At 56.0% G+C, this 27,424-nt stretch overlaps 1 protein-coding gene across 6 annotated transcripts; it reads left to right on the plus strand.

Moving 5' to 3' along the window:
• The first annotated feature begins 8,611 nt into the window (after nucleotides 1-8,611).
• LOC140396024 (uncharacterized) lies at nucleotides 8,612-25,903 on the plus strand. Of its 6 annotated transcripts, none has more exons than XM_072484075.1 (6): nucleotides 8,612-8,770; nucleotides 11,397-11,709; nucleotides 14,729-14,785; nucleotides 20,002-20,163; nucleotides 23,405-23,566; nucleotides 25,616-25,903. In XM_072484075.1, exons 1-6 carry the CDS (start codon nucleotides 8,734-8,736, stop codon nucleotides 25,782-25,784), a joined length of 900 nt encoding a protein of 299 aa, XP_072340176.1. In that variant the 5' UTR covers nucleotides 8,612-8,733; the 3' UTR covers nucleotides 25,785-25,903. The 6 variants fall into 6 exon arrangements, with proteins under 6 accessions (XP_072340176.1, XP_072340173.1, XP_072340174.1 ...); XM_072484072.1 differs by having other exon boundaries at nucleotides 8,619-8,770; nucleotides 11,376-11,709; XM_072484073.1 differs by having other exon boundaries at nucleotides 8,619-8,770; nucleotides 11,376-11,709; nucleotides 14,732-14,785.
• Nucleotides 25,904-27,424: the final 1,521 nt, after the last annotated feature.

Raw genomic sequence — 27,424 nt, forward strand, 5'->3', positions numbered from 1 at the left:
CAAACACTCCCAGGACAGGTACAGCACGGGGTTAGATGCAGAGTAAAGCTCCCTCTACACTGTTCCCATCAAACACTCCCAGGACAGGTACAGCACGGGGTTAGATGCAGAGTAAAGCTCCCTCTACACTGTCCCCATCAAACACTCCCAGGACAGGTACAGCACAGGGTTAGATACAGAGTAAAGCTCACTCTACACTGTCCCCATCAAACACTCCCAGGACAGGTACAGCACGGGGTTAGATGCAGAGTAAAGCTCCCTCTGCACTGTCACCACCAAACACGCCCAGGACAGGTACAGCACGGGGGTAGATACAGAGTAAAGCTCCCTCTGCACTGTCCCCATCAAACACTCCCAGGACAGGTACAGCACGGTGTTAGATGCAGAGTAAAGCTCCCTCGACACTGTCCCCATCAAACACTCCCAGGACAGGTACAGTATGGGGTTAGATACAGAGTAAAGCTCCCTCTACACTGCCCCCATCAAACACTCCCAGGACAGGTACAGCACGGGGTTAGATACAGAGTAAAGCTCCCTCTACACTGTCCCCATCAAACACTCCCAGGACAGGTACGGCACGGGGTTAGATACAGAGTAAAGCTCCCTCTACACAGTCCCAATCAAACACTCCCAGGACAGGTACAGTATGGGGTTAGATACAGAGTAAAGCTCCATCTACACTGTCCCCATCAAACACCCCCAGGACAGGTACAGCACGGGGTTAGATACAGAGTAAAGCTCCCTCTACACTGTCCCCATCAAACACTCCCAGGACAGGGACATCACGGGGTTAGATACAGAGTAAAGATCCCTCTGCACTGTCCCCATCAAACACTCCCAGGACAGGTACAGCATGGGGTTAGATACAGAGTAAAGCTCCCTCCACACTGTCCCCATCAAACACTCCCAGGAACAGTACAGCATGGGGTTAGATACAGAGTAAAGCTCACTCTACACTGTCCCCATCAAACACTCCCAGGACAGTTACAGCACGGGGTTAGATACAGAGTAAAGCTCCCTCTACACTGTCCCCATCAAACACTCCCAGGACACGTACAGCACGGGGTTAGATACAGAGAAAAGCTCCCTCTACACTGTCCCCATCAAACACTCCCAGGACAGGTACAGCACGGGGTTAGATACAGAGTAAAGCTCCCTCTACACTGTCCCCATCAAACACTCCCAGGACAGGTACAGCACGGGGTTAAATACAGAGTAAAGCTCCCTCTACACTGTCCCCATCAAACATTCCAAGGACAGGTACAGCACGGTGTTAGAGACAGAGTAAAGCTCCCTCTGCACTGTCCCCATCGAACACTCCCAGGACAGGTACAGCGCGGGGTTAGATACAGAGTAAAGCTCCCTCTACACTGTCCCCATCAAACACTCCCAGGACAGCTACAGCACGGGGTTAGATACAGAGTAAAGCTCCCTCTACACTGTCCCCATCAAACACTCCCAGGACAGGTACAGCACGGGGTTAGATACAGAGTAAAGCTCCCTCTACACTGTCCCCATCAAACACTCCCAGGACAGGTACAGCACGGGGTTAGATACAGAGTAAAGCTCCCTCGACACTGTCCCCATCAAGCACTCCCAGGACAGGTACAGCACGGGGTTAGATACAGAGTAAAGCTCCCTCTACACTGTCCCCATCAAACACTCCCAGGACTGGTACAGCACGGGGTTAGATACAGAGTAAAGCTCCCTCTACACTGTCCCCATCAAACACTCCCAGGACAGGTACAGCACGGGGTTAGATATAGAGTAAAGCTCCCTCTACACTGTCCCCATCAAACACTCCCAGGACAGGTACAGCACGGGGTTAGATACAGAGTAAAGCTCCCGCTACACTGTCCCCATCAAACACTCCCAGGACAGGTACAGCACGGGGTTAGATACAGAGTAAAGCTCCCTCTACACTGTCCCCATCAAACTCTCCCAGGACAGGTACAGCACGGGGTTAGATACAGAGTAAAGCTCCCTCGACACTGTCCCCATCAAACACTCCCAGGACAGGTACAGCACGGGGTTAGATACAGAGTAAAGCTCCCTCTACACTGTCCCCATCAAACACTCCCAGGACAGGTACAGCACGGGGTTAGATGCAGAGTAAAGCTCCCTCTACACTGTTGCCATCAAACACTCCCAGGACAGGTACAACACGGGGTTAGATACAGAGTAAAGCTCCCTCTACACTGCCCCCATCAAACACTCCCAGGACAGGTACAGCACGGGGTTAGATTCAGAGTAAAGCTCCCTCTACACTGTTCCCATCAAACACTCCCAGGACAGGTACAGCACGGTGTTAGATGCAGAGTAAAGCTCCCTCTACACTGCCCCATCAAACACTCCCAGGACAGGTACAGTATGGGGTTAGATACAGAGTAAAGCTCCCTCTACACTGTCCCCATCAAACACTCCCAGGACAGGTACAGCACGGGGTTAGATACAGAGTAAAGCTCCCTCTACACAGTCCCAATCAAACACTCCCAGGACAGGTACAGCACGGGGTTAGATGCAGAGTAAAGCTCCCTCTACACTGTCCCCATCAAACACTCCCAGGACAGGTACAGCACAGGGTTAGATACAGAGTAAAGCTCACTCTACACTGTCCCCATCAAACACTCCCAGGACAGGTACAGCACGGGGTTAGATGCAGAGTAAAGCTCCCTCTGCACTGTCACCACCAAACACGCCCAGGACAGGTACAGCACGGGGGTAGATACAGAGTAAAGCTCCCTCTACACTGCCCCCATCAAACACTCCCAGGACTGGTACAGCACGGGGTTAGATACAGAGTAAAGCTCCCTCTACACTGTCCCCATCAAACACTCCCAGGACAGGTACAGCACGGGGTTAGATACAGAGTAAAGCTCCCTCTACACAGTCCCAATCAAACACTCCCAGGACAGGTACAGTATGGGGTTAGATACAGAGTAAAGCTCCATCTACACTGTCCCCATCAAACACCCCCAGGACAGGTACAGCATGGGGTTAGATACAGAGTAAAGCTCCCTCTACACTGTCCCCATCAAACACTCCCAGGACAGGGACATCACGGGGTTAGATACAGAGTAAAGATCCCTCTGCACTGTCCCCATCAAACACTCCCAGGACAGGTACAGCATGGGGTTAGATACAGAGTAAAGCTCCCTCCACACTGTCCCCATCAAACACTCCCAGGACCGGTACAGCACGGGGTTAGATACAGAGTAAAGCTCCCTCTACACTGTCCCCATCAAACACTCCCAGGACAGGTACAACACTGGGTTAGATACAGAGTAAAGCTCACTCTACACTGTCCCCATCAAACACTCCCAGGACAGGTACAGCACGGGGTTAGATACAGAGTAAAGCTCCCTCTACACTGTCCCCATCAAACACTCCCAGGACAGGTACAGCACGGGGTTAGATACAGAGAAAAGCTCCCTCTACACTGTCCCCATCAAACACTCCCAGGACAGGTACAGCACGGGGTTAGATACAGAGTAAAGCTCCCTCTACACTGTCCCCATCAAACACTCCCAGGACAGGTACAGCACGGGGTTAAATACAGAGTAAAGCTCCCTCTACACTGTCCCCATCAAACATTCCAAGGACAGGTACAGCACGGTGTTAGAGACAGAGTAAAGCTCCCTCTGCACTGTCCCCATCAAACACTCCCAGGACAGGTACAGCGCGGGGTTAGATACAGAGTAAAGCTCCCTCTACACTGTCCCCATCAAACACTCCCAGGACAGCTACAGTACTGGGTTCGGTACAGAGTAAAGCTCCCTCTACACTGTCCCCATCAAACACTCCCGGGACAGGTACAGCACAGGGTTAAATACAGAGTAAAGCTCCCTCTACACTGTCCCCATCAAACATTCCAAGGACAGGTACAGCACGGTGTTAGAGACAGAGTAAAGCTCCCTCTACACTGTCCCCATCGAACACTCCCAGGACAGGTACAGCGCGGGGTTAGATACAGAGTAAAGCTCCCTCTACACTGTCCCCATCAAACACTCCCAGGCCAGGTACAGCACGGGGTTAGATGCAGAGTAAATCTCCCTCTACACTGTCCCCATCAAACACTCCCAGGACAGGTACAGCACGGGGTTAGATACAGAGTAAAGCTCACTCTACACTGTCCCCATCAAACACTCCCAGGCCAGGTACAGCACGGGGTTAGATGCAGAGTAAAGCTCCCTCTGCACTGTCCCCATCAAACACTCCTGGAGTTGGGTTGCGAAAGGATTGAGCTTCCTCTGAGTCCGACACTTTGAACTGGAGGATGTCCTGTGTGGCAATGGGAGCTCGCCGGCCAATCTGATCAACATCAGGATATTGTCCAGAAACCTGGCTGAACGAGCTTTGCAATGGAACATGCTGGGCGCGCGGTTAATCGAGAAAACGGTATCCTGGGATTTATTAACAAGGGCACAGCGTACCAGGACCCGGAGGTGTGTTAAACTTGTACGAAACACCATTTCAGCTCTTTGCCCCATTGCTGCTCTTCTTAATGAGTGAAATACTATCCCACCAGCGTCACCAATAATGTTGCCAAATTAACTCTATGGCCGTTATTAATGATAATATTGATTTCAGAGTCGCCAGGTATCAGATGATACCACCACAAGGTTTTACCGGATATCGATCAAAGACCAAACAACCAGTTCGTTAGTTCAAGTTCAATGATAGTTTATTTACACACAAGGATCACTTTGACATGCAACATAAAGCACTACAAGTTAAAATACACCTAACAACTACAACAACCTGTACTTAACGTCAGGCACCCGGCTTTCTGCAGAGGAACAAGGCTTTTGTTCGGATCTTGCGTGGCTGGGTCTGGAGGAGTGACTTTGTTTCTGCTGGGCTCATCCGCCTGGTAGCGATCGTTGGTCTCGAACTTGTCTTCTGGTCGTGGTGCTGCAATTGGCTTTAAGTATGAGCCGGGGCCAAGAGAGACTGAAACACATGGTAGTCTCTCTTTTTTTTCCTTCGGGGGGGGGGGGGGGGGGGGGTTTCGCGCTCTTTTGGGCGGTCCTTACCTTTGACCCCAATAATTCGGCAGGCTTCGATTACTGCCTTCGATTCGAGCCAATAAAGGGGCGGGTGCCTTGATGGCGGGGCGTGTCCTGAGCGGTCACTGACCTTGGCTGTTTGGGCTTCCTGGGTGAAGGGAGTGGCGCAGATGTGTCTGGAATTCTATCGGATACCTGAGTACCAGTCCTTTGTCCTGGGCAAATGGGCCATTAGAATGCAAATCGGCTGGGGGTTTCGATCGTGTCTGGTTATCTAGTGGCAAATATACACTTAAGCTCTGAGTTCGTCTGGATCCTGCATTGGCCATATTTCCCATGATCCTTTGCAAGTGGCCATATTGCCCTTTGTTAGTGGCCACCCCAGATGGCTACGCCATGTGCTATATCGAACTTCTTCTTGAAAACATACAGTGCTGGATTCTCCGTTTCTGAGACGAAGTGTTGACGCCGACGCAGAATTTGTGGAGTTCCCCGTCAGCAAAGCTGGGGCCGAACCTGGACCGATTCCGTTACTGTTGAGGGTCTAGCACCGACACCACGTGGAACACAATCGATTCCAACGAGAAACGGTGCGGGATTCGCCGGGGTCGGGATCGACACTCAGGAGGCTGACAAGCTGCAGCCGCAGATACACATCACACCTCCCCCCCCCAGACAACAAGATGGCAGCGAGGGGAGCGGCTCCGAGATTCCCCGACACCGAGCTGGAGACCCTCCCGGACGCGGTGGAGGAGAGGCGGGTGACCCTGTACCCCGGCCCAGGAAGGAGGCTTCCAGCCGCCGTTCGCTGTGGCTGGGCACAGGTGGCGGAGGCGGTCAGCGCCGTGGGCAACACCGTCAGGGCCCGCCCAGCAGTGCCGGGAAAAAACTGCACCACCTCCGGGCGGCCAGGGGGAGTGGGCAACACTGCACCAACCCCCGTCCCACACGACCGTAATCCCCCCCCCCCCCCACCCGGAGGGCGGCCGCACCCCCACCCTGCCCCACATGCCGGCAGCAAAACCGACCGCCCTGGCCACTAAAGCCACCAACTACCCACCCCTATCATTTCCTGTCTCCCCCACCCCAGGAGAAGACCACCCACAGCTGCCAGAAGCGGGTGAGGGTCGGAGGGGGACCTGCTGCCCGTCACCGTGGCGGCACGGAGAGAAGGGAGGTCACCGGGGCGGAGCTTGGCAGCCGGCGAGGAAGTGAGACCCCCGCTCAGCTGCGGTTCCCCGTGACACGTGTGTCGAGACGGGGTGCAAACCTTCGCGGTCCACCCGATAACCTAGGTAGACTACTTCCTTTGCCTGAAATACGCACTTTGTGCGACGTAAACGGACTCCAGCCTCCGAAAGGCGTCCAAGGACAGCCTCCAGATTTTCCAAATGTTCCTGCTCCGACGTCCCTGTAATCAAAACGTCATCTAAGTAGACAGCAACACGTGGTAAACCTCTCAAAATGCCCTCCATAACATGTTGAAAAATAGCGCAGGCAGAGGATACTCCAAAGGGCAACCGTGTATATTTATACAGGCCCCGGTGTGTATTAATCATTACATATGGTCGGGAGGCAAGGTCCAGCTCCAACTGCAGGTAGGCGTGACTCGTATCTAATTTTGTGAAGGAGAGTCCGCCTGAAAGCTTTGCGTAGAGATCCTCTATGCGAGGCATTGGATATCGGTCGAGTCGGGAAGCCGTATTCACTAAGTTTATAGTCGCCACACAAGCGAACTGTGGCATCTGGCTTCATTACAGGTACAATTGGTGCTGCCCAGTCAGCAAAACGGACGGGCCTGATAATACCCAAACTCTCCAAACGAGTGAGCTCCCCTTCTACCTTCTCGATCAAGGCATAAGGCACTGGGCGCGCCCGGAAATAGCGCGGCGTGGCTCCTGGTTCGACTTGGATACGGGCTACGGCCCCTTTTATTTTCCCCAAACCAGGCTGGAATACATCTGGGTATCGTCCTAGCACCTCAGTCAACCCTTCAGAAACTGTTTGGAGGATGTGCTGCCATTGCAACCGCAAATGGCGCAACCAGTCCCGACCCAACAGGCTGGGCCCATGGCCGTGCACCACGATAAGTGGGAAACGCCCCTCCTGGCGTCCATAAACAACAGGGGTCGTTGTAGTTCCTGCAATGTCCAGTGGTTCCCTCGTGTAGGTGGCCAACCTGGCCTGTGAGTCGGTTAATGTAAGGGTCTGTATACCCTGCTTGATGCGGTCGAATGGACTCTGGGTGATCACGGAGACCGCTGCGCCAGTGTCCAACTCCATCTCAAGCGGGTGACCGTTGACCCGTACTGTCACCTTAATGGGGGCCACACGGGGAGCTGACACACAATGCAGCTGCAGGCAGTCGTCCTCCGTCTCCACGTCCTCAGGAGTATTCACCGCAGGTTCATCCACACGGAAGGTAAGGCCCCTGGGCTGGTCGCAGTTTCGGCCCCTGGGCTGGTCGCAGTTTCAGTCGGAACAACGGCGCCTCTGGCGCCCCCAGGACCGGCGTCCGCGACGGGGTCGCCGCCTACAAGTCTGACACGGACATGGCTCCTCATCCATTGGTTCTGGAGAAGGCTCCCTTCGGGGAGGAATGTCCAACGGCCACTGGCGCCGGTCCGGTCGTTGCCTCGCCCAAGGTACCGCAGGAGTGCGGGGGGATGTTTTTGGACGGAAAGGGTTGCGCCCCAAGGCATGCACTTCCATTCCCTGTAGCTCCTGTACTCGCTCTGCGCTCTCTCGGGACAATACTATTTGAATGGCCTGTTGAAAAGTCAATGTTGGCTCAGCTAACAACTTTCTCTGGGTGGCCGCATTGTTAATACCGCAAACCAAACGGTCGCGTAACATTTCTGACAAGGTCTCACCAGAGTCACAGTACTCCGCAATCCTGCGTAGCCGGGATAGAAAATCGGCAAGGGATTCTCCAGGGGTCCTCTCAGCGGTGTTAAACCGGTAACGCTGGACTATCGTGGACGGGGTTGGGTTAAAATGTTGCCCCACTATATTCACAAGTTCATCAAACGTTTTGGTGTCCGGCGCAGCTGGGTACGTAAGGCTCCTAATCACCCCAAACGTATGCGACCCGCAGGCGGTGAGCAATATGACCACCTGGCCCTCGTTTTCGGTGATGTTGTTTGCCCGGAAATAGTAACGCATCCGTTGTGTGTACTGTTCCAGCTTTCCAGCGCAGCATCAAAAACATCCAAACGTCCGTACAGAGGCATGGTGTAATAGAAAACAACTTCCAACCTGGATCCAACAAAAATCCAGGGAGGTGGCTTCAGCAGTGTAGACAGCTATTCCCTTTAACCCTCGTCGCCAGTTTTGGGAGGGCCACGAAGAATCCCGCAGGATTGTGGGATTGTCATTAGTCCCCAGCCAATGGTAAGCAGGCAGGTTATAACATTTTCCAAGTGTTTATTTTTGTTTGAAAGAATTGTTGTTCTTTTATTAAGAGGAAAGTTTTACATTGGTAGCCAATTTGAGGACTCTGGGGCTTTAGATGGGGCAGTAGATATTCAAATGCAGTTGTGTTTTTAGTCAGTGGGTGGTCATGGGTGTGTTCCTCCTCGTCACCGCCAGAGCGGCGCTCTGCCTGGGAGGTCGTCTGCTAATGCGGGAGGACCTCCACTGCTGAGGAGTCGTGGCCCGTAGACAAGGTGGTACCGGGGCAGCCGGCGGTGCCAACGAGGATCCAGTGCCCGCGGCGGGCAAGATGGGCCCAACTCGGGAGGAGTCCTCGGTCCTCCCAGGTGCCGTCCAGAAGCCGGGGCAGCGGCGGCGGGGAGCGGGGCGGGAAGCGAGGCCCTGTGAGGCGGCGGGAAAGGGCGGCCCGCGGCCGCTGGGCCTCCTGCGGCCGCCTGGCCGGCGTTGGCGGGGACCCGGAGCCCGCGGCCCGCGAAGCCTGCGGCCCCGGTACTCGGGTGGCGCCGCCGGCCGGCCGGAAGGGCGTGGTGAGCGGCTGGAATGCGCTACTCGAGGCCGAGGATCGGCCCCGGGCCTTGCGCACTTTTCAGGGCCCAGGAAGGGGCTGGGGAGATTCCTTTCTGTCTTTTTGCCTTTGGTTTGGTTTGGCCATGAGAGGTGACACCCATCACCCCGGGGCGGTGACACCCATCACCCTGGGCCGGTGACACCCATCACCCCGGGCCGGTGACACCCATCACCCCGGGCCGGTGACACCCATCACCCCGGGGCCGGTGACACCCATCACCCTGGGCCGGTGACACCCGTCACCCCGGGCCGGTGACACCCATCACCCTGGGGCCGGTGACACCCATCACCCCGGGGCCGGTGACACCCATCACCCTGGGCCGGTGACACCCATCACCCCGGGGCCGGTGACACCCATCACCCCGGGGCCGGTGACACCCATCACCCTGGGCCGGTGACACCCATCACCCCGGGGCCGGTGACACCCATCACCCTGGGCCGGCGACACCCGTCACCCCGGGGCCGGTGACACCCATCACCCCGGGGCCGGTGGCACCCATCACCCCGGGCCGGTGACACCCATCACCCCGGGCCGGTGACACCCATCACCCCGGGCCGGTGACACCCATCACCCCGGGCCGGTGACACCCATCACCCCGGGGCCGGTGACACCCATCACCCCGGGCCGGTGACACCCATCACCCCGGGGCCGGTGACACCCATCACCCCGGGCCGGTGACACCCATCACCCCGGGCCGGTGACACCCATCACCCCGGGCCGGTGACACCCATCACCCCGGGCCGGTGACACCCATCACCCCGGGCCGGTGACACCCATCACCCCGGGCCGGTGACACCCATCACCCCGGGGCCGGTGACACCCATCACCCCGGGCCGGTGACACCCATCACCCCGGGGCCGGTGACACCCATCACCCCGGGCCGGTGACACCCATCACCCCGGGCCGGTGACACCCATCACCCCGGGCCGGTGACACCCATCACCCCGGGGCCGGTGACACCCATCACCCCGGGCCGGTGACACCCATCACCCCGGGCCGGTGACACCCATCACCCCGGGCCGGTGACACCGATACCCCGACCCCACTCACCAGCTGCTTCACAATGGATTCATCTCTTGCCCAAAATCTTCACCTTGAGAGCGGGAGGGAGGATCGGGAAAGGGAGGAGGTTGGGAAAGCCAGAGATATGGGAGGAGATGAAGAATGGCTGGGCAGTAACTCACATTATTCACTTTCCCGCTCCCCCCCCCCCCGTCCCTCTCCCGCTACCCCCCCATCCCTCTCCCCCTCCCCCCCCCCATCACCCTCCCCCTCACCCCCCCCCGTCCCTCTCCCCCCCCCCCCCCGTCCCTCTCCCCCCCGCCCCCTGTCCCTCTCCCCCTCCCCCCGTCCCTCTTCCCCCCCCCCGTCCCTCTCCCCCTCTCCGTCCCTCTCCCCTCCCCCCCCGTCCCTCTCCCCTCCCCCCCCGTCCCTCTCCCCTCCCCCCCCGTCCCTCTCCGCTCCCCCCCCCCCGTCCCTCTCCCCCCCCCCCCCCTCGTCCCTCGTCCCTCTCCCCTCCCGCCCGTCCCTCTCCCCTCCCGCCCGTCCCTCTCCCCGTCCCTCTCCCCTCCCGCCCGTCCCTCTACCCTCCCCCCCCCCCCCGTCCCTCTCCCCTCCCCCCCCCCCCCGTCCCTCTCCCCTCCCCCCGTCCCTCTCCCCTCGCCCCCCCCCCCGTCCCTCTCTCCCCCCCCTCCCCGTCCCTCTCTCCCCCCCTCCCCCGTCCCTCTCCCCTCCCCCCCCCGTCCCTCTTCCCCCCCCCCTCTCTCCCCCCCCCCCCCGGTCCCTCTCCCCTCCCCCCCCCCCCCGTCCCTCTCCCCTCCCCCCCCCGTCCCTCTCCCCTCCCCCCCCCGTCCCTCTCCCCTCCCCCCCGTCCCTCTCCCCCCCCCCCCCGTCCCTCCCCTCCCCCCCGTCCCTCTCCCCTCCCCCCCGTCCCTCTCCCCCCCCCCCTCCCGTCCCTCTCCCCTCTCCCCCCGTCCCTCTCTTCCCCCCCCCCCCCGTCCCTCTCCCCCTCCCCCCCCCGTCCCTCTCCCCCTCCCGTTTCCCCCCCCCGGCCCTCTCCCCCTCCCGTTCCACCCCCCGGCCCTCTCCCCCTCCCGTTCCCTCCCCCGGCCCTCTCCCCCTCCCGTTTCCCCCCCCGTCCCTCTCCCCCTCCCGTCCCTCTCCCCCTCCCCCCCCTCTCCCCCTCCCACCCCGTTCCCCCCTCCCCCTCCCACCCCCCCCTCCCCCTCCCACCCCCCCTCCCTCTCTCCTCTCTCCCCCCCCGTCCCTCTCTCCCCCCCGTCCCTCTCTCCCCTCCATCCCCCCCCGTCCCTCTCTCCCCTCCCCCCCCCCCCCCCCCCCCCCCCCTTGCCCTCTCTGTTCAGGACTCACGGGCCGTCGCACAGGTTGGACCAGAATCGTCGACGGCTCCCTCCAGCCGCTGACCGGGCCCCGGGCAGGGGGCGAGGGCCCCGGGCAGGGGGCAGCCATGACAAAGCATCGGCCGCTCTCCCTGGGAGGTCAGGCCTCGCTGGCAGAGCTGTCCCTCCAGGGCTCTTCCCGGATTCTGGATCCCAGTGCGTGCACGGCGGAGGGAATCGGGGATTGGGAATCCACACCGTTGCTGTGGAGACGGGAGGTGCCCCTGTCCATGCCCTGGTCGAGGGTCAGCAGAGGGGCCATGACCTTCACAGGGTCAATGATGCCAGCGTCCAGAGAGTGAGTATCGCGTGGAGGGATTTTTCTTTTAACAAACATTTTATTGAGGCATTTATGGTTTTATAACAACAAAGGATACAAATATCAACATAATTCAGTGCGAAACACCCCCTCCATCTCTCACTGTTCCAGCCTAAGCTCAATTAAACTACCTCCCCTACCTCCCCTACTCCCTAACCCTCACCTTATTGAATCCGCTGACAGTTTCGTTTTCCCCGAGGAAGTTGATAAACGGCTGCCGCCTCCAAACGAACCCTGACGTTGATGCCCTCAAGCCTGAGAAACCCAGCCATGTTGCTAACCCCGATTTCCGGAGCTCCGAGTCCCTCCAGGCTAACAGGATCTGTCTCCGAGCTACCAAGGAGGCCAAGGCCAAAACGCCAGCCTCTCTCGCGCCCCCCCCCCCCCCCCCCCCCCCCCCCCCCCCCGGGCTTCCCGGCACTTCCAACACGCCCAAAATCGGCACCTCTGGACTCGGCTCAACGCTTTAGCGTGACATCTGCAAATCCCGACCAGTATTGGCTGAGCTTCGGACATGCCCAAAACATGTGGCCGTGCTTTGCGCGCCCTCCTGCACACCTCACACACCTGTCCTCGATTCCAAAAAACCTGCTCATACGGGCCACCGTCATGTGTGCCCGCTGAACCACCTTGAATTGTATCAGGCTCAGCCTGGCACAGGATGAGGACGTGTTGACTCTTCCCAGGGCCTCCTCCCACAGACCCGCCTCTAACTCCCCTCCCAGCTCGTTTTCCCATTTACGCTCTACCTCCCCGATCTGGCTTCCCTCCCACTCCATACAATCTTTATAGATTGCCAATACCTTCCCCACCTCGTAACCTGGGAGTGTTTGATGGGGACAGTGTAGAGGGAGCTTTACTCTGTATCTAACCCTGTGCTGTACCTGTCCTGGGAGTGTTTGATGGGGACAGTGTAGAGGGAGCTTTACTCTGTATCTAACCCCGTGCTGTACCTGTCCTGGGAGTGTTTAATGGGGACAGTGTAGAGGGAGCTTTACTCTGTATCTAACCCCGTGCTGTACCTGTCCTGGGAGTGTTTGATGGGGACAGTGTAGCGGGAGCTTTACTCTGTATCTAACCCCGTGCTGTACCTGTCCTGGGAGTGTTTGATGGGGACAGTGTAGAGGGAGCTTTACTCTGTATCTAACCCCGTGCTGAACCTGTCCTGGGAGTGTTTGATGGGGACAGTGTAGAGGGAGCTTTACTCTGTATCTAACCCCGTGCTGTACCTGTCCTGGGAGTGTTTGATGGGGACAGTGTAGAGGGAGCTTTACTCTGTATCTAACCCCGTGCTGAACCTGTCCTGGGAGTGTTTGATGGGGACAGTGTAGAGGAAGCTTTACTCTGTATCTAACCCCGTGCTGTACCTGTCCTGGGAGTGTTTGATGGGGACAGTGTAGAGGGAGCTTTACTCTGTATCTAACCCCGTGCTGTACCTGTCCTGGGAGTGTTTGATGGGGACAGTGTAGAGGGAGCTTCACTCTGTATCTAACCCCGTGCTGTGACCGTCCTGGGAGTGTTTGATGGGGACAGTGTAGAGGGAGCATTACTCTGTATCTAACCCCGTGCTGTACCTGTCCTGGGAGTGTTTGATGGGGTCAGTGTAGAGGGAGCTTTACTCTGTATCTAACCCCGTGCTGTACCTGTCCTGGGAGTGTTTGATGGTGACAGTGTAGTGGGAGCTTTACTCTGTACCTAACCCCATGCGGTACCTGCCCTGGGAGTGTTAGATGGGGACAGTGTAGAGGGAGCTTTACTATGTATCTAACCCGTGCTGTACATGACCTGGGAGTGTTTGATGGGGACAATGTAGAGGGAGCTTTACTCTGTATCTAACCCCGTGCTGTATCTGTCCTGGGAGTGTTTGATGGGGACAGTGTAGAGGGAGCATTACTCTGTATCTAACCCCGTGCTGTACCTGTCCTGGGAGTGTTTGATGGGGACAGTGTAGAGGGAGCTTTACTCTGTATCTAACCCCGTGCTGTACCTGTCCTGGGAGTGTTTGATGGTGACAGTGTAGAGGGAGTTTTACTCTGTATCTAACCCCGTGCTGTACCTGTCCTGGGAGTGATTGATGGGGACAGTTTAGAGGGAACTTTACTCTGTACCTAACCCCGTGCTGTACCTGTCCTGGGAGTGTTTGATGGGGACAGTGTAGAGGGAGCTTTACTCTGTATCCAGCCCCGTGTTGTACCTGTCCTGGGAATGTTTGATGGGTACAGTGTAGAGGGAGCTTTACTCTGTATCTAACCCCGTGCTGTACCTGTCCTGGGCGGGTTTGATGGGGACAGTGCAGAGGGAGCTTTACTCTGTATCCAGCCCCGTGCTGTACCTGTCCTGGGAGTGTTTGATGGGGACAGTGTAGAGGGAGCTTAACTCTGTATCTAACCCCGTGCTGTACCTGTCCTGGGAGTGATTGATGGGGACAGTGTAGAGGGAGCTTTACTCTGTATCTAACCACGTGCTGTACCTGTCCTGGGAGTGTTTGATGGTGACAGTGTAGAGGGAGCCTTACTCTGTATCTAACCCCGTGCTGTACCTGTCCTGGGAGTGTTTGATGGGGACAGTATAGAGGGAGCTTTACTCTGTATCCAGCCCCGTGCTGTACCTGTCCTGGGAGTGTTTGATGGGGACAGTGTAGAGGGAGCTTAACTCTGTATCTAACCCCGTGCTGTACCTGTCCTGGGAGTGATTGATGGGGACAGTGTAGAGGGAGCTTTACTCTGTATCTAACCACGTGCTGTACCTGTCCTGGGAGTGTTTGATGGTGACAGTGTAGAGGGAGCCTTACTCTGTATCTAACCCCGTGCTGTACCTGTCCTGGGAGTGTTTGATGGGGACAGTATAGAGGGAGCTTTACTCTGTATCTAACCCCATGCTGTACCTGTCCTGGGATTGGTTGATGGGGACAGTGTAGAGGGAGCTTTACTCTGTATCTAACCGTGCTGTACCCGTCCTGGAAGTGTTTGATGTCAGTCTGTTGTTCTCCTTTCTGCAGCAGGATTGATTTCCCTGGAATGATGAAGATTAAACGTCGCAATGAGGCTGATGCAGAGTGAGTATCGAGCCATCCTTTGGCATCCTCATGTTCTCTGACTCGAGCCTCTGACACATGGACCAGGAAAGGCCTGGTGAGGTGTGAGGCCCGGGGAAGACGGGGGGGGGGGGGGGGGCGGGGGCTGGGCTTTGCCGGTCAACCCTACAATGACCCTTAACCCGAGTGTCAGTGCGAGACATTTCTGTTTGTTCATCAGCCGTGGGGACAGCGCACACAGTGCTCCCAGTGTGGTCTAACCGATGGATATGGAAACCAGAACTGTGCACAGTGCTCCCACTGTGGTCTAACTGGGGGATATGGAGACCAGAACTGAGCACAGTGCTCCCAGTGTGGTCTAACTGAGGGATATGGAGACCAGAACTGTGCACAGTGCTCCCAGTGTGGTCTAACAGAGGGATATGGAGACCAGAACTGTGCACAGTGCTCCCAGTGTGGTCTAACTGAGGGATATGGAGACCAGAACTGTGCGCAGTGATCCCAGTGTGGCCTGACTGAGAGAAATGGAGACCAGAACTGTGCGCAGTGCTCCCAGTGTGGTCTAACAGAGGGATATGGAGACCAGAACTGTGCACAGTGCTCTCAGTGTGGTCTAACTGAGGGATATGGAGACCAGAACTGTGCACAGTGCTCCCAGTGTGGTCTAACTGAGGGATATGGAGGCCAGAACTGTGCACAGTGCTCCCAGTGTGGTCTAACCGAGGGATATGGAGACCAGAACTGTGCACAGTGCTCCCAGTGTGGTCTAACCGAGGGATATGGAGACCGGAACTGTGCACAGTTCTCCCAGTGTGGTCTAACCGAGGGATATGGAGACCGGAACTGTGCACAGTTCTCCCAGTGTGGTCTAACCGAGGGATATGGAGACCAGAACTGTGCACAGTGCTCCCAGTGTGGTCCAACTGAGGGATATCGAGACGAGAACTGTGCACAGTGCTCCCAGTGTGGTCCAACTGAGGGATATCGAGACGAGAACTGTGCACAGTGCTCCCAGTGGTGTTCTAACTGAGGGATATGGAGACCGGAACTGTGTACAGTGCTCCCAGTGTGTTCTAACTGAGGGATATGGAGACCGGAACTGTGCACAGTGATCCCAGTGTGGTCTAACCGAGGGATATGGAGACCAGAACTGTGCGCAGTGCTCCCAGTGTGGTCTAACTGAGAGAAATGGAGACCAGAACTGTGCACGGTGCTCCCAGTGGTGTTCTAACTGAGGGATATGGAGACCGGAACTGTGCACAGTGATCCCAGTGTGGTCTAACTGAGGGCATGGAGACCAGAACTGTGCACAGTGCTCCCAGTGTGGTCTAACTGAGGGATATGGAGACCGGAACTGTGCACAGTGATCCCAGTGTGGTCTAACTGAGGGTATGGAGACCAGAACTGTGCACAGTGCTCCCAGTGGTGTCTAACCGAGGGATATGGAGACCAGAACTGTGTACAGTGTTCCCAGTGTGTTCTAACTGAGGGATATGGAGACCGGAACTGTGCACAGTGATCCCAGTGTGGTCTAACTGAGGGTATGGAGACCAGAACTGTGCACAGTGCTCCCAGTGTGGTCCAACTGAGGGCATGGAGACCAGAACTGTGCACAGTGCTCCCAGTGTGGTCTAACCGAGGGATATGGAGACCAGAACTGTGCACAGTGCTCCCAGTGTGGTCTAACTGAGAGATATGGAGACCAGAACTGTGCACCGTGCTCCTAGTGTGGTCTAACTGAGGGATATGGAGACCAGGACTGTGCACAGTGCTCCCAGTGTGATCTAACCGAGGGATATGGAGACCAGAACTGTGCGAAGTGTTCCCAGTGTGGTCCAACCGAGGATGGTGGCGACCAGAACTGTGCACAGTGCCCCCAGTGTGGTCTAACTGAGGGATATGGAGACCAGAACTGTGCACAGTGCTCCCAGTGTGGTCTAACCGAGGGATATGGCGATCAGAACTGTGCAAAATGCTCCCAGTGTGGTCTAACTGAGGTATATGGAGACCAGAACTGTGCACAGTGCTCCCAGTGTGGTCTAACCGAGGGATATGGAGACCGCAACTGTGCACAGTGCTCCCAGTGTGGTCTAACTGAGGAATATGGAGACCAGAACTGTGCACAGTGCTCCCAGTGTGGTCTAACCGAGGGATATGGAGTCCAGAACTGTGCACAGTTCTCCCAGTGCGGTCTAACCGAGGGATATGGAGATCAGAACTGTGCACAATGCTCCCATTGTGGTCTAACTGAGGAATATGGAGACCAGAACTGTGCACAGTGCTCCCAGTGTGGTCTAACCGAGGGATATGGAGTCCAGAACTGTGCACAGTTCTCCCAGTGCGGTCTAACCGAGGGATATGGAGATCAGAACTGTGCACAATGCTCCCAGTGTGGTCTAACTGAGGAATATGGAGACCAGAACTGTGCACAGTGCTCCCAGTGTGGTCTAACTGAGGAATATGGAGACCTGAACTGTACACAGTGCTCCCAGTGTGGTCTAACTGAGGTATATGGAGACCAGAACTGTGCACAGTGCTCCCAGTGTGGTCTAACTGAGGAATATGGAGACCAGAACTGTGCACAGTGCTCCCAGTGTGGTCTAACCGAGGGTTATGGAGACCTGAACTGTACACAGTGCTCCCAGTGTGGTCTAACTGAGGTATATGGAGACCAGAACTGTGCACAGTGCTCCCAGTGTGGTCTAACTGAGGAATATGGAGACCTGAACTGTACACAGTGCTCCCAGTGTGGTCTAACTGAGGTATATGGAGACCAGAACTGTGCACAGTGCTCCCAGTGTGGTCTAACTGAGGGATATGGAGACCAGAACTGTGCACAGTGCTCCCAGTGTGGTCTAACTGAGGAATATGGAGACCAGAACTGTGCACAGTGCTCCCAGTGTGGTCTAACTGAGGGATACGGAGGCCTGAACTGAGCACAGTGCTCCCAGTGTGGTCTAACTGAGGAATATGGAGACCAGAACTGTGCACAGTGCTCCCAGTGTGGTCTAACCGAGGGATATGGATACCAGAACTGTGCACAGTGCTCCCAGTGTGGTCTAACCGAGGGATATGGAGACCAGAACTGTGCACAGTGCTCCCAGTGTGGTCTAACTGAGGGATATGGAGACCAGAACTGTGCACAGTGCTCCCAGTGTTGTCTAACCGAGGGATATGGAGACCAGAACTGTGCACAGTGCTCCCAGTGTGGTCTAACCGAGGGATATGGAGACCAGAACTGTGCACAGTGCTCCCAGTGTGGTCTAACTGAGGGATATGGAGACCAGAACTGTGCACAGTGATCCCAGTGTAGTCTAACCGAGGGATATGGAGACGAGAACTGTGCACAGTGCTCCCAGTGTAGTCTAACCGAGGAATATGGAGACCAGAACTGTGCCCAGTGCTCCCAGTGTGGTCTAACCGAGGGATATGGAGACCAGAACTGTGCACAGTGCTCCCAGTGTGGACTAACCGAGGGATATGGAGACCAGAACTGTGCACAGTGCTCCCAGTGTGGTCTAACTGAGGGATATGGAGACCAGAACTGAGCACAGTGCTCCCAGTGTGGTCTAACTGAGGGATATGGAGGCCAGAACTGTGCACAGTGCTCCCAGTGTGGTCTAACTGAGGGATATGGAGACCAGAACTGAGCACAGTGCTCCCAGTGTGGTCTAACTGAGGGATATGGAGACCAGAACTGTGCACAGTGCTCCCAGTGTGGACTAACCGAGGGATATGGAGACCAGAACTGTGCACAGTGCTCCCAGTGTGGTCTAACTGAGGGATATGGAGACCAGAACTGAGCACAGTGCTCCCAGTGTGGTCTAACTGAGGGATATGGAGACCAGAACTGAGCACAGTGCTCCCAGTGTGGTCTAACTGAGGGATATGGAGACCAGAACTGTGCACAGTGCTCCCAGTGTGGTCTAACTGAGGGATATGGAGACCAGAACTGTGCACAGTGCTCCCAGTGTGGTCTAATCGATAAATATGGAGAACAGAACTGTGCACAGTGCTCCCAGTGTGGTCTAACTGAGGGATATGGAGACCAGAATTGTGCACAGTGCTCGCAGTGTGGTCTAACCGAGGGGAATGGACAGCAGAACTGTGCACAGTGCTCCCAGTGTGGTCTAACCGAGGGATATGGAGACCAGAACTGTGCACAGTGCTCCCAGTGTGGTCTAACCGAGAGATATGGAGAACAGAACTGTGCACAGTGCTCCCAGTGTGGTCTAACCGAGGGATATGTATACCAGAACTGTGCACAGTGCTCCCAGTGTGGTCTAACCGAGGGATATGGAGAACAGAACTGTGCACAGTGCTCCCAGTGTGGTCTAACCGAGGGATATGTATACCAGAACTGTGCACAGTGCTCCCAGTGTGGTCTAACCGAGGGATATGGAGACCAGAACTGTGCACAGTGCTCCCACTGTGGTATAACCGAGAGATATGGAGACCAGAACTGTGCACAGTGCTCCCAGTGTGGTCTAATCGAGAGATATGGAGACCAGAATTGTGCACAGTGCTCGCAGTGTGGTCTAACCGAGGGGAATGGACAGCAGAACTGTGCACAGTGCTCCCAGTGTGGTCTAACCGAGGGATATGGAGACCAGAACTGTGCACAGTGCTCCCAGTGTGGTCTAACCGAGAGATATGGAGAACAGAACTGTGCACAGTGCTCCCAGTGTGGTCTAACCGAGGGATATGTATACCAGAACTGTGCACAGTGCTCCCAGTGTGGTCTAACCGAGGGATATGGAGAACAGAACTGTGCACAGTGCTCCCAGTGTGGTCTAACCGAGGGATATGTATACCAGAACTGTGCACAGTGCTCCCAGTGTTGTATAACCGAGGGATATGGAGACCAGAACTGTGCACAGTGCTCCCAGTGTGGTCTAACCGAGGGATATGGAGACCAGAACTGTGCTCAGTGCTCCCAGTGTGGTCTAACCGAGGGATATGGAGACCAGAACTGTGCTCAGTGCTCCCAGTGTGGTCTAACCGAGGGATATGGAGACCAGAACTGTGCACAGTGCTCCCAGTGTGGTCTAACCGAGGGATATGGAGACCAGAACTGTGCACAGTGCCCCCAGTATATTATTATGTTCTTTTATTGGTTATCCGTTGGCAAGCCCAATTGATATCCTGCTGGTGAGTACATTGATTTGCAGTTTCTGTTGCTCATGATGACACCAGGGTCACAAAGCCTCCAATCACGTCTCCCCTTTTCCCATCAGGGGCCCCTCACGCAAGCACTTTGTGTCTGAGGAGGCCATGGCCGCCAGGTTTACCTGTCTCAGCCTGAGCAACGACCATGTTTACGGCTCCAATGGCTTCCCTGTTGCCAAGGGCGAGGACCCTTTTGGGAACAGGCTCTACTTCCACGCTGGGGAGTCCAGGTAGGTTCAGTGGAGTGGAGACTGCGAACGCGTAATCTCGGTTACTGTCGCCGTCCCGGCTGCTGTCCCACATTCTGCCCTCGGTAAACATCAGCTCATCCAAATCTCTGCTGCCGCCCCACCGTGGGCGAGCTCGCTGTGCGTCCCGATCGCCCGTCTCCCTCTCCGTGCTCGCTCCCCCACACTGCCCTCAGTTTTAAAATTCTCATCCTTGTTTTCAAATTTCTCCATTTCTCTCGCCCCCGCACCCTCCATCTCTGTAACCTCCTCCAGCCCCGACAACCCTCCCTATCTCTGTAACCTCCTCCAGCCCCGACAACCCTCCCTATCTCTGTAACCTCCTCCAGCCCCTACAACCCTCCCTATCTCTGTAACCTCCTCCAGCCCCTACAACCCTCCCTATCTCTGTAACCTCCTCCAACCCTCCCTATCTCTGTAACCTCCTCCAGCCCCCGCACCCTCCATCTCTGTAACCTCCTCCAGCCCCGACAACCCTCCCTATCTCTGTAACCTCCTCCAGACCCTGCACCCTCCATCTCTGTAACCTCCTCCAGCTCCTACAGCCCTCCCTATCTCTCTGTAACCTCCTCCAGCCCCTACAACCCTCCCTATCTCTGTAACCTCCTCCAGCTTCGACAACACTCCCTATCTCTGTAACCTCCTCCAGCCCCTACAACCCTCCCTGTCTCTGTAACCTCCTCCAACCCTCCCTATCTCTGTAACCTCCTCCAGCCCCCGCACCCTCCATCTCTGTAACCTCTTCCAGCCCCTCCAACCCTCCCTATATCTGTAACCTCCTCCAGCTCCTACAACCCTCCCTATCTCTGTAACCTCCTCCAGCCCCTACAACCCTCCCTATCTCTGTAACCTCCTCCAACCCTCCCTATCTCTGTAACCTTCTTCAGCCTCCGCACCCTCCATCTCTGTAACCTCCTCCAGCTCCTACAGCCCTCCCTATCTCTCTGTAACCTCCTCCAGCCCCTACAACCCTCCCTATCTCTGTAACCTCCTCCAGCTTCGACAACACTCCCTATCTCTGTAACCTCCTCCAGCCCCTACAACCCTCCCTGTCTCTGTAACCTCCTCCAACCCTCCCTATCTCTGTAACCTCCTCCAGCCCCCGCACCCTCCATCTCTGTAACCTCTTCCAGCCCCTCCAACCCTCCCTATATCTGTAACCTCCTCCAGCTCCTACAACCCTCCCTATCTCTGTAACCTCCTCCAGCCCCTACAACCCTCCCTATCTCTGTAACCTCCTCCAACCCTCCCTATCTCTGTAACCTTCTTCAGCCTCCGCACCCTCCATCTCTGTAACCTCCTCCAGCTCCTACAACCCTCCCTATCTCTGTAACCTCCTCCAGCCCCTACAACCCTCCCTATCTCTGTAACCTCCTCCAACCCTCCCTATCTCTGTAACCTCCTCCAGCCCCCGCACCCTCCATCTCTGTAACCTCTTCCAGCCCCTCCAACCCTCCCTATCTCTGTAACCTCCTCCAGCCCCTACAACCCTCCCTATCTCTGTAACCTCCTCCAGCCCCTCCAACACTCCCTATCTCTGTAACCTCCTCCAGCTCCTACAACCCTCCCTATCTCTAACCTCCTCCCGCCCCTCCAACCCTCCCTATCTCTGTAACCTCCTCCAGCCCCTACAACCCTCCCTATCTCTGTAACCTCCTCCAGCCCCTACAACCCTCCCTATCTCTGTAACATCCTCCAGTCCCTACAACCCTCCCTATCTCTGTGACCTCCTCCAATTCCCTACACCTCTCCCTATCTCTGTAACCTCCTCTAGTCCCTCTAACCCTCCCTATCCCTGTAACCTCCTCCAGCCCCTACAACACTCCCTATCTGTAACCTCCTCCAGTCCCTACAACCCTCCCTATCTCTGTAACCTCCTCCAGTCCCTCCAACCCTCCCTATCTCTGTAACCTCCTCACGTTCCTACAACCCTCCCTGTCTCTGTAACATCCTCCAGTCCCTACAACCCTCCCTATCTCTGTGACCTCCTACAGTTCCCTACAACCCTCCCTATCTCTGTAACCTCCAGTCCCTCCAACCCTCCCTATCTCTGTAACATCCTCCAGTCCCTCCAACCCTCTCTATCTGTAACCTCGTCCAGCCCCTACAACCCACCCTAACTCTGTAACCTCCTCCAGCCCATACAACCCTCCCTATCTCTGTAACCTCCTCCTCCTCCTACAACCCTCCCTGTATGTAACCTCCTCCAGCCCCTACAACCCTCTCTATCTCTGTAACCTCCTCGAGCCCTCACAAATTTTCTCCGTATCTAACCCCGTGCTGTACCTGTCCTGGGGGTGTTTGATGGGGACAGTGTAGAGGGAGCTTTACTCTGTATCTAACCCCGTGCTGTACCTGTCCTGGGAGTGTTTGATGGGGACAGTGTAGAGGGAGCTTTACTCTGTATCTAACGCCGTGCTGTACCTGTCCTGCGAGTGTTTGATGGGGACAGTGTAGCGGGAGCTTTACTCTGTATCTAACCCCGTGCTGTACCTGCCCTGGGAGTGTTTGATGGGGACAGTGTAGACGGAGCTTTACTCTGTATCTAACCCCGTGCTGTACCTGTCCTGGGAGTGTTTGATGGGGACAGCGTAGAGGGAGCTTTACTCTGTATCTAACCCCATGCTGCACCTGTCCTGGGAGTGTTTGATGGGGACAGTGTAGAGGGAGCTTTACTCTGTATCTAACCCCGTGCTGTACCTGTCCTGGGAGTGATTGATGGGGACAGTGTAGAGGGAGCTTTACTCTGTATCTAACCCCGTGCTGTACCTGTCCTGGGAGTGTTTGATGCGGACAGTGTAGAGGGAACTTTACTCTGAATCTAACTCTTCTCTGAGGAAGAATATGATGTTTATAGCAGATTGGACAGGCAGCAGTGGAGAGAAATTAATGAAATGTGCCAACGTCCCATGGCATTGCTGCTGTTACGATGGTTGACGAGACAGGATTATTAATTGATTGCGCACACAGATGCAGAATAATTAACCCACTGCCACGGTGAAGATGAGTTTAATCGGTTCCCTCTCCGAATCCTCCCACGTCGAGGACGCAGCCTGGGGTCAGTCAGAGTTCAATTGCGTCGGCCGGGTGCGAGAGTCGTGTCCGCTTGTTGTTCTGGATGCAGCGAGGAGTAGCGACGCCGACCCCTACCCCCCCCCCCCCCCCGTTGCCCCCGACGTGTCGCTGAAACCCCCATTGTTCTGACTCTCCCGTCTTCCCGCAGAGCGCTGCTGAGAGTGGGGGAGGAGGAGGAGAGGAAGGACGTGATCGTGGAGGGGATGTTCGACATGAGCGACAGCCGGGTTATCGTGATGTCGCCGGACCTCCAGAGACGGGTGCAGGGCCCCCCAGACGACATCCTGCCCCGGGAACTCCTCCAATCCATGTGAGCCTGTTGCCTACCCCTTTTCAGGGACACCATCCATTCGCCGCCGTTCTGCCCGTCCGACCTGTAATCCAAGGCTTCCCTCCCTCGCTGCTTTCCTCACCTCCAACGTTCCTGTAATCTGCAAACGTAACCCAGCAGACCTCTTGTCAATCCAGACTATTAACGCAGAAGGCCAGCACCGATACCTGCTGGGGATCGAGTCACCCAAAACAACCTTCGACCTTCACCCTCTGCCCCCCCTGCCACTCAGCCAATCGTGGGCCCGGTTTCACAAATGACCCCGGATCCCACGGGCTCTGACCACCTCGATTGGGGGTGGGGTTGAGGGAGGAGGCCGAAGGTCCGCCTCGATTTGAGGTGGAGCTGCAGGTTCGCCCCCCCCCCCCCGGTCTGGCGAGGGTCCCTTCAAACGCTGGAAAGGTTTTGAGGGGGGTTGGAGGGGAACGTCGTGCAGGGAGAGAATGCCTCCTCTTGTGGGGGGGGGGAAGCATTCTGTCCACAAATTGGGTCGCCCTGTTCATTTCCTACGTGTGACCATCCTTCGAGGGGGGGGGGGGGGTGGTCTACCTGGACCCTGGTGCTAAAGGAGCCTCGGTTTCCCTGACAGGTTTGTTGTGGGCCGCAGAGTAGGAGGGCCTCGGGAGACTATTGGCTCTGCGATGCCCCACCTAGTCGATCGTCGCCTCTGACTCGCGAGGGCATCGCTCGCGGAAGGTCCAGGGAAAGGGGCGGGGGAGGTCTGGGGTGGTGTGGGTAAGCAGCACCAACACTGATCTCTGTCTGTCTCTCTGTCTCCCTCCCTCTTTCTCTCTGTCTCTCCCTGTCCGTCTGTTTCTCTCTCCGTCTCTGCCTCTCTCTCTGCCCCCCCCTCTCTCTCTCTGCCTCTCTCTCTCTCTCTCTGTCTCTCACTCTCTGTGTGTGTGTCCCTCACTCTGTGTGTCCCTCACTCTGTGTGTCCCTCACTCTGTGTGTCCCTCACTCTGTGTGTCCCTCACTCTGTGTGTCCCTCACTCTGGGTGTCCCTCACTCTGGGTGTCCCTCACTCTGGCTGTGCCTCACTCTGGCTGTGCCTCACTCTGGCTGTGCCTCACTCTGGCTGTGCCTCACTCTGGCTGTGCCTCACTCTGGCTGTGCCTCACTCTGGCTGTGGCTCACTCTGTGTGTCCCTCACTCTGGGTGTCCCTCACTCTGGCTGTGCCTCACTCTGGCTGTCCCTCTCTCTCTCTCTCTGTCCCTCTCTCTCTCTCTGTCCCTCTCTCTCTCTCTGTCCCTCTCTCTCTCTCTGTCCCTCTCTCTCTCTCTCTCTCTCTCTGTCTCTCTCTCTCTCTCTCTGTCTCTCTCTCCCTCTCTGTCTCTCTCTCCCTCTCTCTGTCTCTCTCTCTCTCTGTCTCTGTCTGTCTCTCTCTCTTCCTCTCTCTCTTCCTCTGTCTCTCTCTCTCTCTCTCCCTCTGTCTCTCTCTGTCTCTGTGTGTGTGTCTCTCGCTCTGTCTCTCTCTCTCTCTGTCTCTCTCTACGTCTCTGTGTGTCTCTCTGTCTCTCTCTGTGTCTCTGTCTCTCTCTCTCTCCGTCTCTCCCTCTGTCTCTCCCTCTGTCTCTTCCTGTCTCTCTCTCTCCGTCTGTCTCTCCCTCTGTCTCTCCCTCTGTCTCTCCCTCTGTCTCTCCCTCTCTCTCTCCCTCTCTCTCCCTCTGTCTCTCCCTCTGTCTCTCCCTCTGTCTCTCCCTCTGTCTCTCCCTCTGTCTCTCCCTCTGTCTCTCCCTCTGTCTCTCTCTCCGTCTGTCTCTCTCCCTCTGTCTCTCTCTCTCTCTGCCTCCCTTTGTCTTTGTCTCACTCTGCTTCTGTCGCTCTTATTGTTTCTCTCTGTGGCTTGCTCCATCTGGCGCTCTCTTTCCCGTGCTCGCTCTCTCGCTCGTGCGCTCTGTCGCTCTCGCTGTCTTTCGTTCGCTCCCTCTCGTTTGCTCTTGCTCGCTTTCTCCCTCGTGCTCCTCTCTCTCTCTCGCTCTCTCCCTCCCTCTCTCTGCCCCCTCTGCTACCTCCCACATTATCAGGAGCCACCCATGCATGGAGCTGATCCTCTGGCAGTCGCCTGGACACCTCATTCAGCGAGCAATCCGAGCGCTGCGGCTGGGCATGGAGGCAAAGCCAATGGAGAGCGAGATGGACAGACGTCAGGAGTGTCCAGACACCTCTCTACAAGGGGACCAAATGGAACTGTGAGGGAAAGTGGGGGGGGGTGGGGGGAAACTGGGAGAGGGCGGGGCCACAACTCATTTATTCTTTGTTTTTAATCCCCCTTTTAAATAATCCTTCACGTTGAAATAAAGTACAGCAACTCATCTACTCGTGTCCTTGGCTCATTTTCTTTCCTACTCACGGTTCCGGTCTGTTGGATTAACCCCGCGCACGGGAACGAGCCGCTCACCAGTGTCTCACTCCTCCCTGTCTCCTGGTTAGCAAGAGACAAGTGTGAGACATCTCCGAGACTGTGTTCATCAAGTCTTCTCTCTGTCTCGCTCTGTCTCTCCATCTCTCTGTATCTCCATCTCTCGCTCTGTCTCTCCCTGACTCTCTCTCGGTTTCTCTCTGTCGTCTCTCTCTCTGTCGCTAACTGTCTCTCCCTGTCTGTCTATCTCTCCCTCTCGCCGTATCTCTCCCTGTGCCTCTCTCTGTGATTCTCTCCCTGTCTGTCTCTCCATCTTGGTCTGCCTTTCCCTCTCGCTGTCTCGCCCTCTCTCTATATCTCTCCCTTTCTATCTGTCTCTCCCTCTCTTCATATCATAGATCATGGAATTTACAGTGCAGAAGGAGTCATTGAGTCAGCACCGGCCTGCACCTCCACCCTATCCCAGTAACCCCACCTAACCCGCACATCTTTCGACTGTGGGAGGAAACCCACGCACACACGGGGAGAACGTGCAGACTCCGCACAGACAGTGAGCCAAGCTGGGAATTGAACCTGAGACCCTGGAGCTGTGAGGCAGCAGTGCTAACCACTGTGCTATCGTGCCGCCCCTTATCTCTCCCTTCTGTCTCCCTATCTCTGTCCCTCTTTCTGTCTCCCTCTCCGTATCTCGCCCTATCTGTCTCTCTGTCCCTTCTCTCTCTTTCTCTCTGTCGCCCCATCTATCCCTCTTTCTGTCTCTGTCCCGGTCTTATTTTTCTATATATCTCCCTGCCTCTATCTGCCCTTCTGTCTCTCCCCCTCCATATCTCTATCTGTCCCTCTCCCTGTCTCTATCTAGGAAATCAGGGATAGGAGTAGGTCAATCAGCCCCTTAAGCCTCTCCCACCATTGTTATGGATGCCAGATCCCTATAGTGGCTAAGTTACTGGGCCAGAATCACAACTTTTTTTATTTTTAAGACCGCAGAACGATCGATTCGCTCCAGGAGTGATTGTATAAGAAATAGGGCTTCGATATTTTTACAAACAAACCTTTATTAAAACAAAAGAAAAACAATATTTAAACTTTAAACCTAACAAGAACGGCGTACATGTGTCTCAACCTTAACACATGATTTCCCATTAAACAGCACATAAAATGAACCTACAGCTCTGAACTCCACTTACACAGGCAGGCACAGTAAGACGTCCTACAAGGCAGCACGGTGGTGCAGTGGGTTAGCCCTGTAGCCTCACGGCGCTGAGGTCCCAGGTTCGATCTCGGCTCTGGGTCACTTTCCGTGTAGAGTTTGCACATTCCGTGTTTGCGTAGGTTTCGCCCCCACAACCCAAAGGTGTGCAGGGTAGGTGGATTGGCCACGCTAAATTGCCCCTTAATTGGAAACAATTAATTGGGTACACTAAATTTATATATTTAAAAAAGTCTTACAACACCGGGTTAAAGTCCAACAGGT

Source organism: Scyliorhinus torazame, chromosome 19 (genome assembly GCF_047496885.1).
Source record: "Scyliorhinus torazame isolate Kashiwa2021f chromosome 19, sScyTor2.1, whole genome shotgun sequence".
Taxonomy (NCBI): Eukaryota; Metazoa; Chordata; class Chondrichthyes; order Carcharhiniformes; family Scyliorhinidae; genus Scyliorhinus; species Scyliorhinus torazame.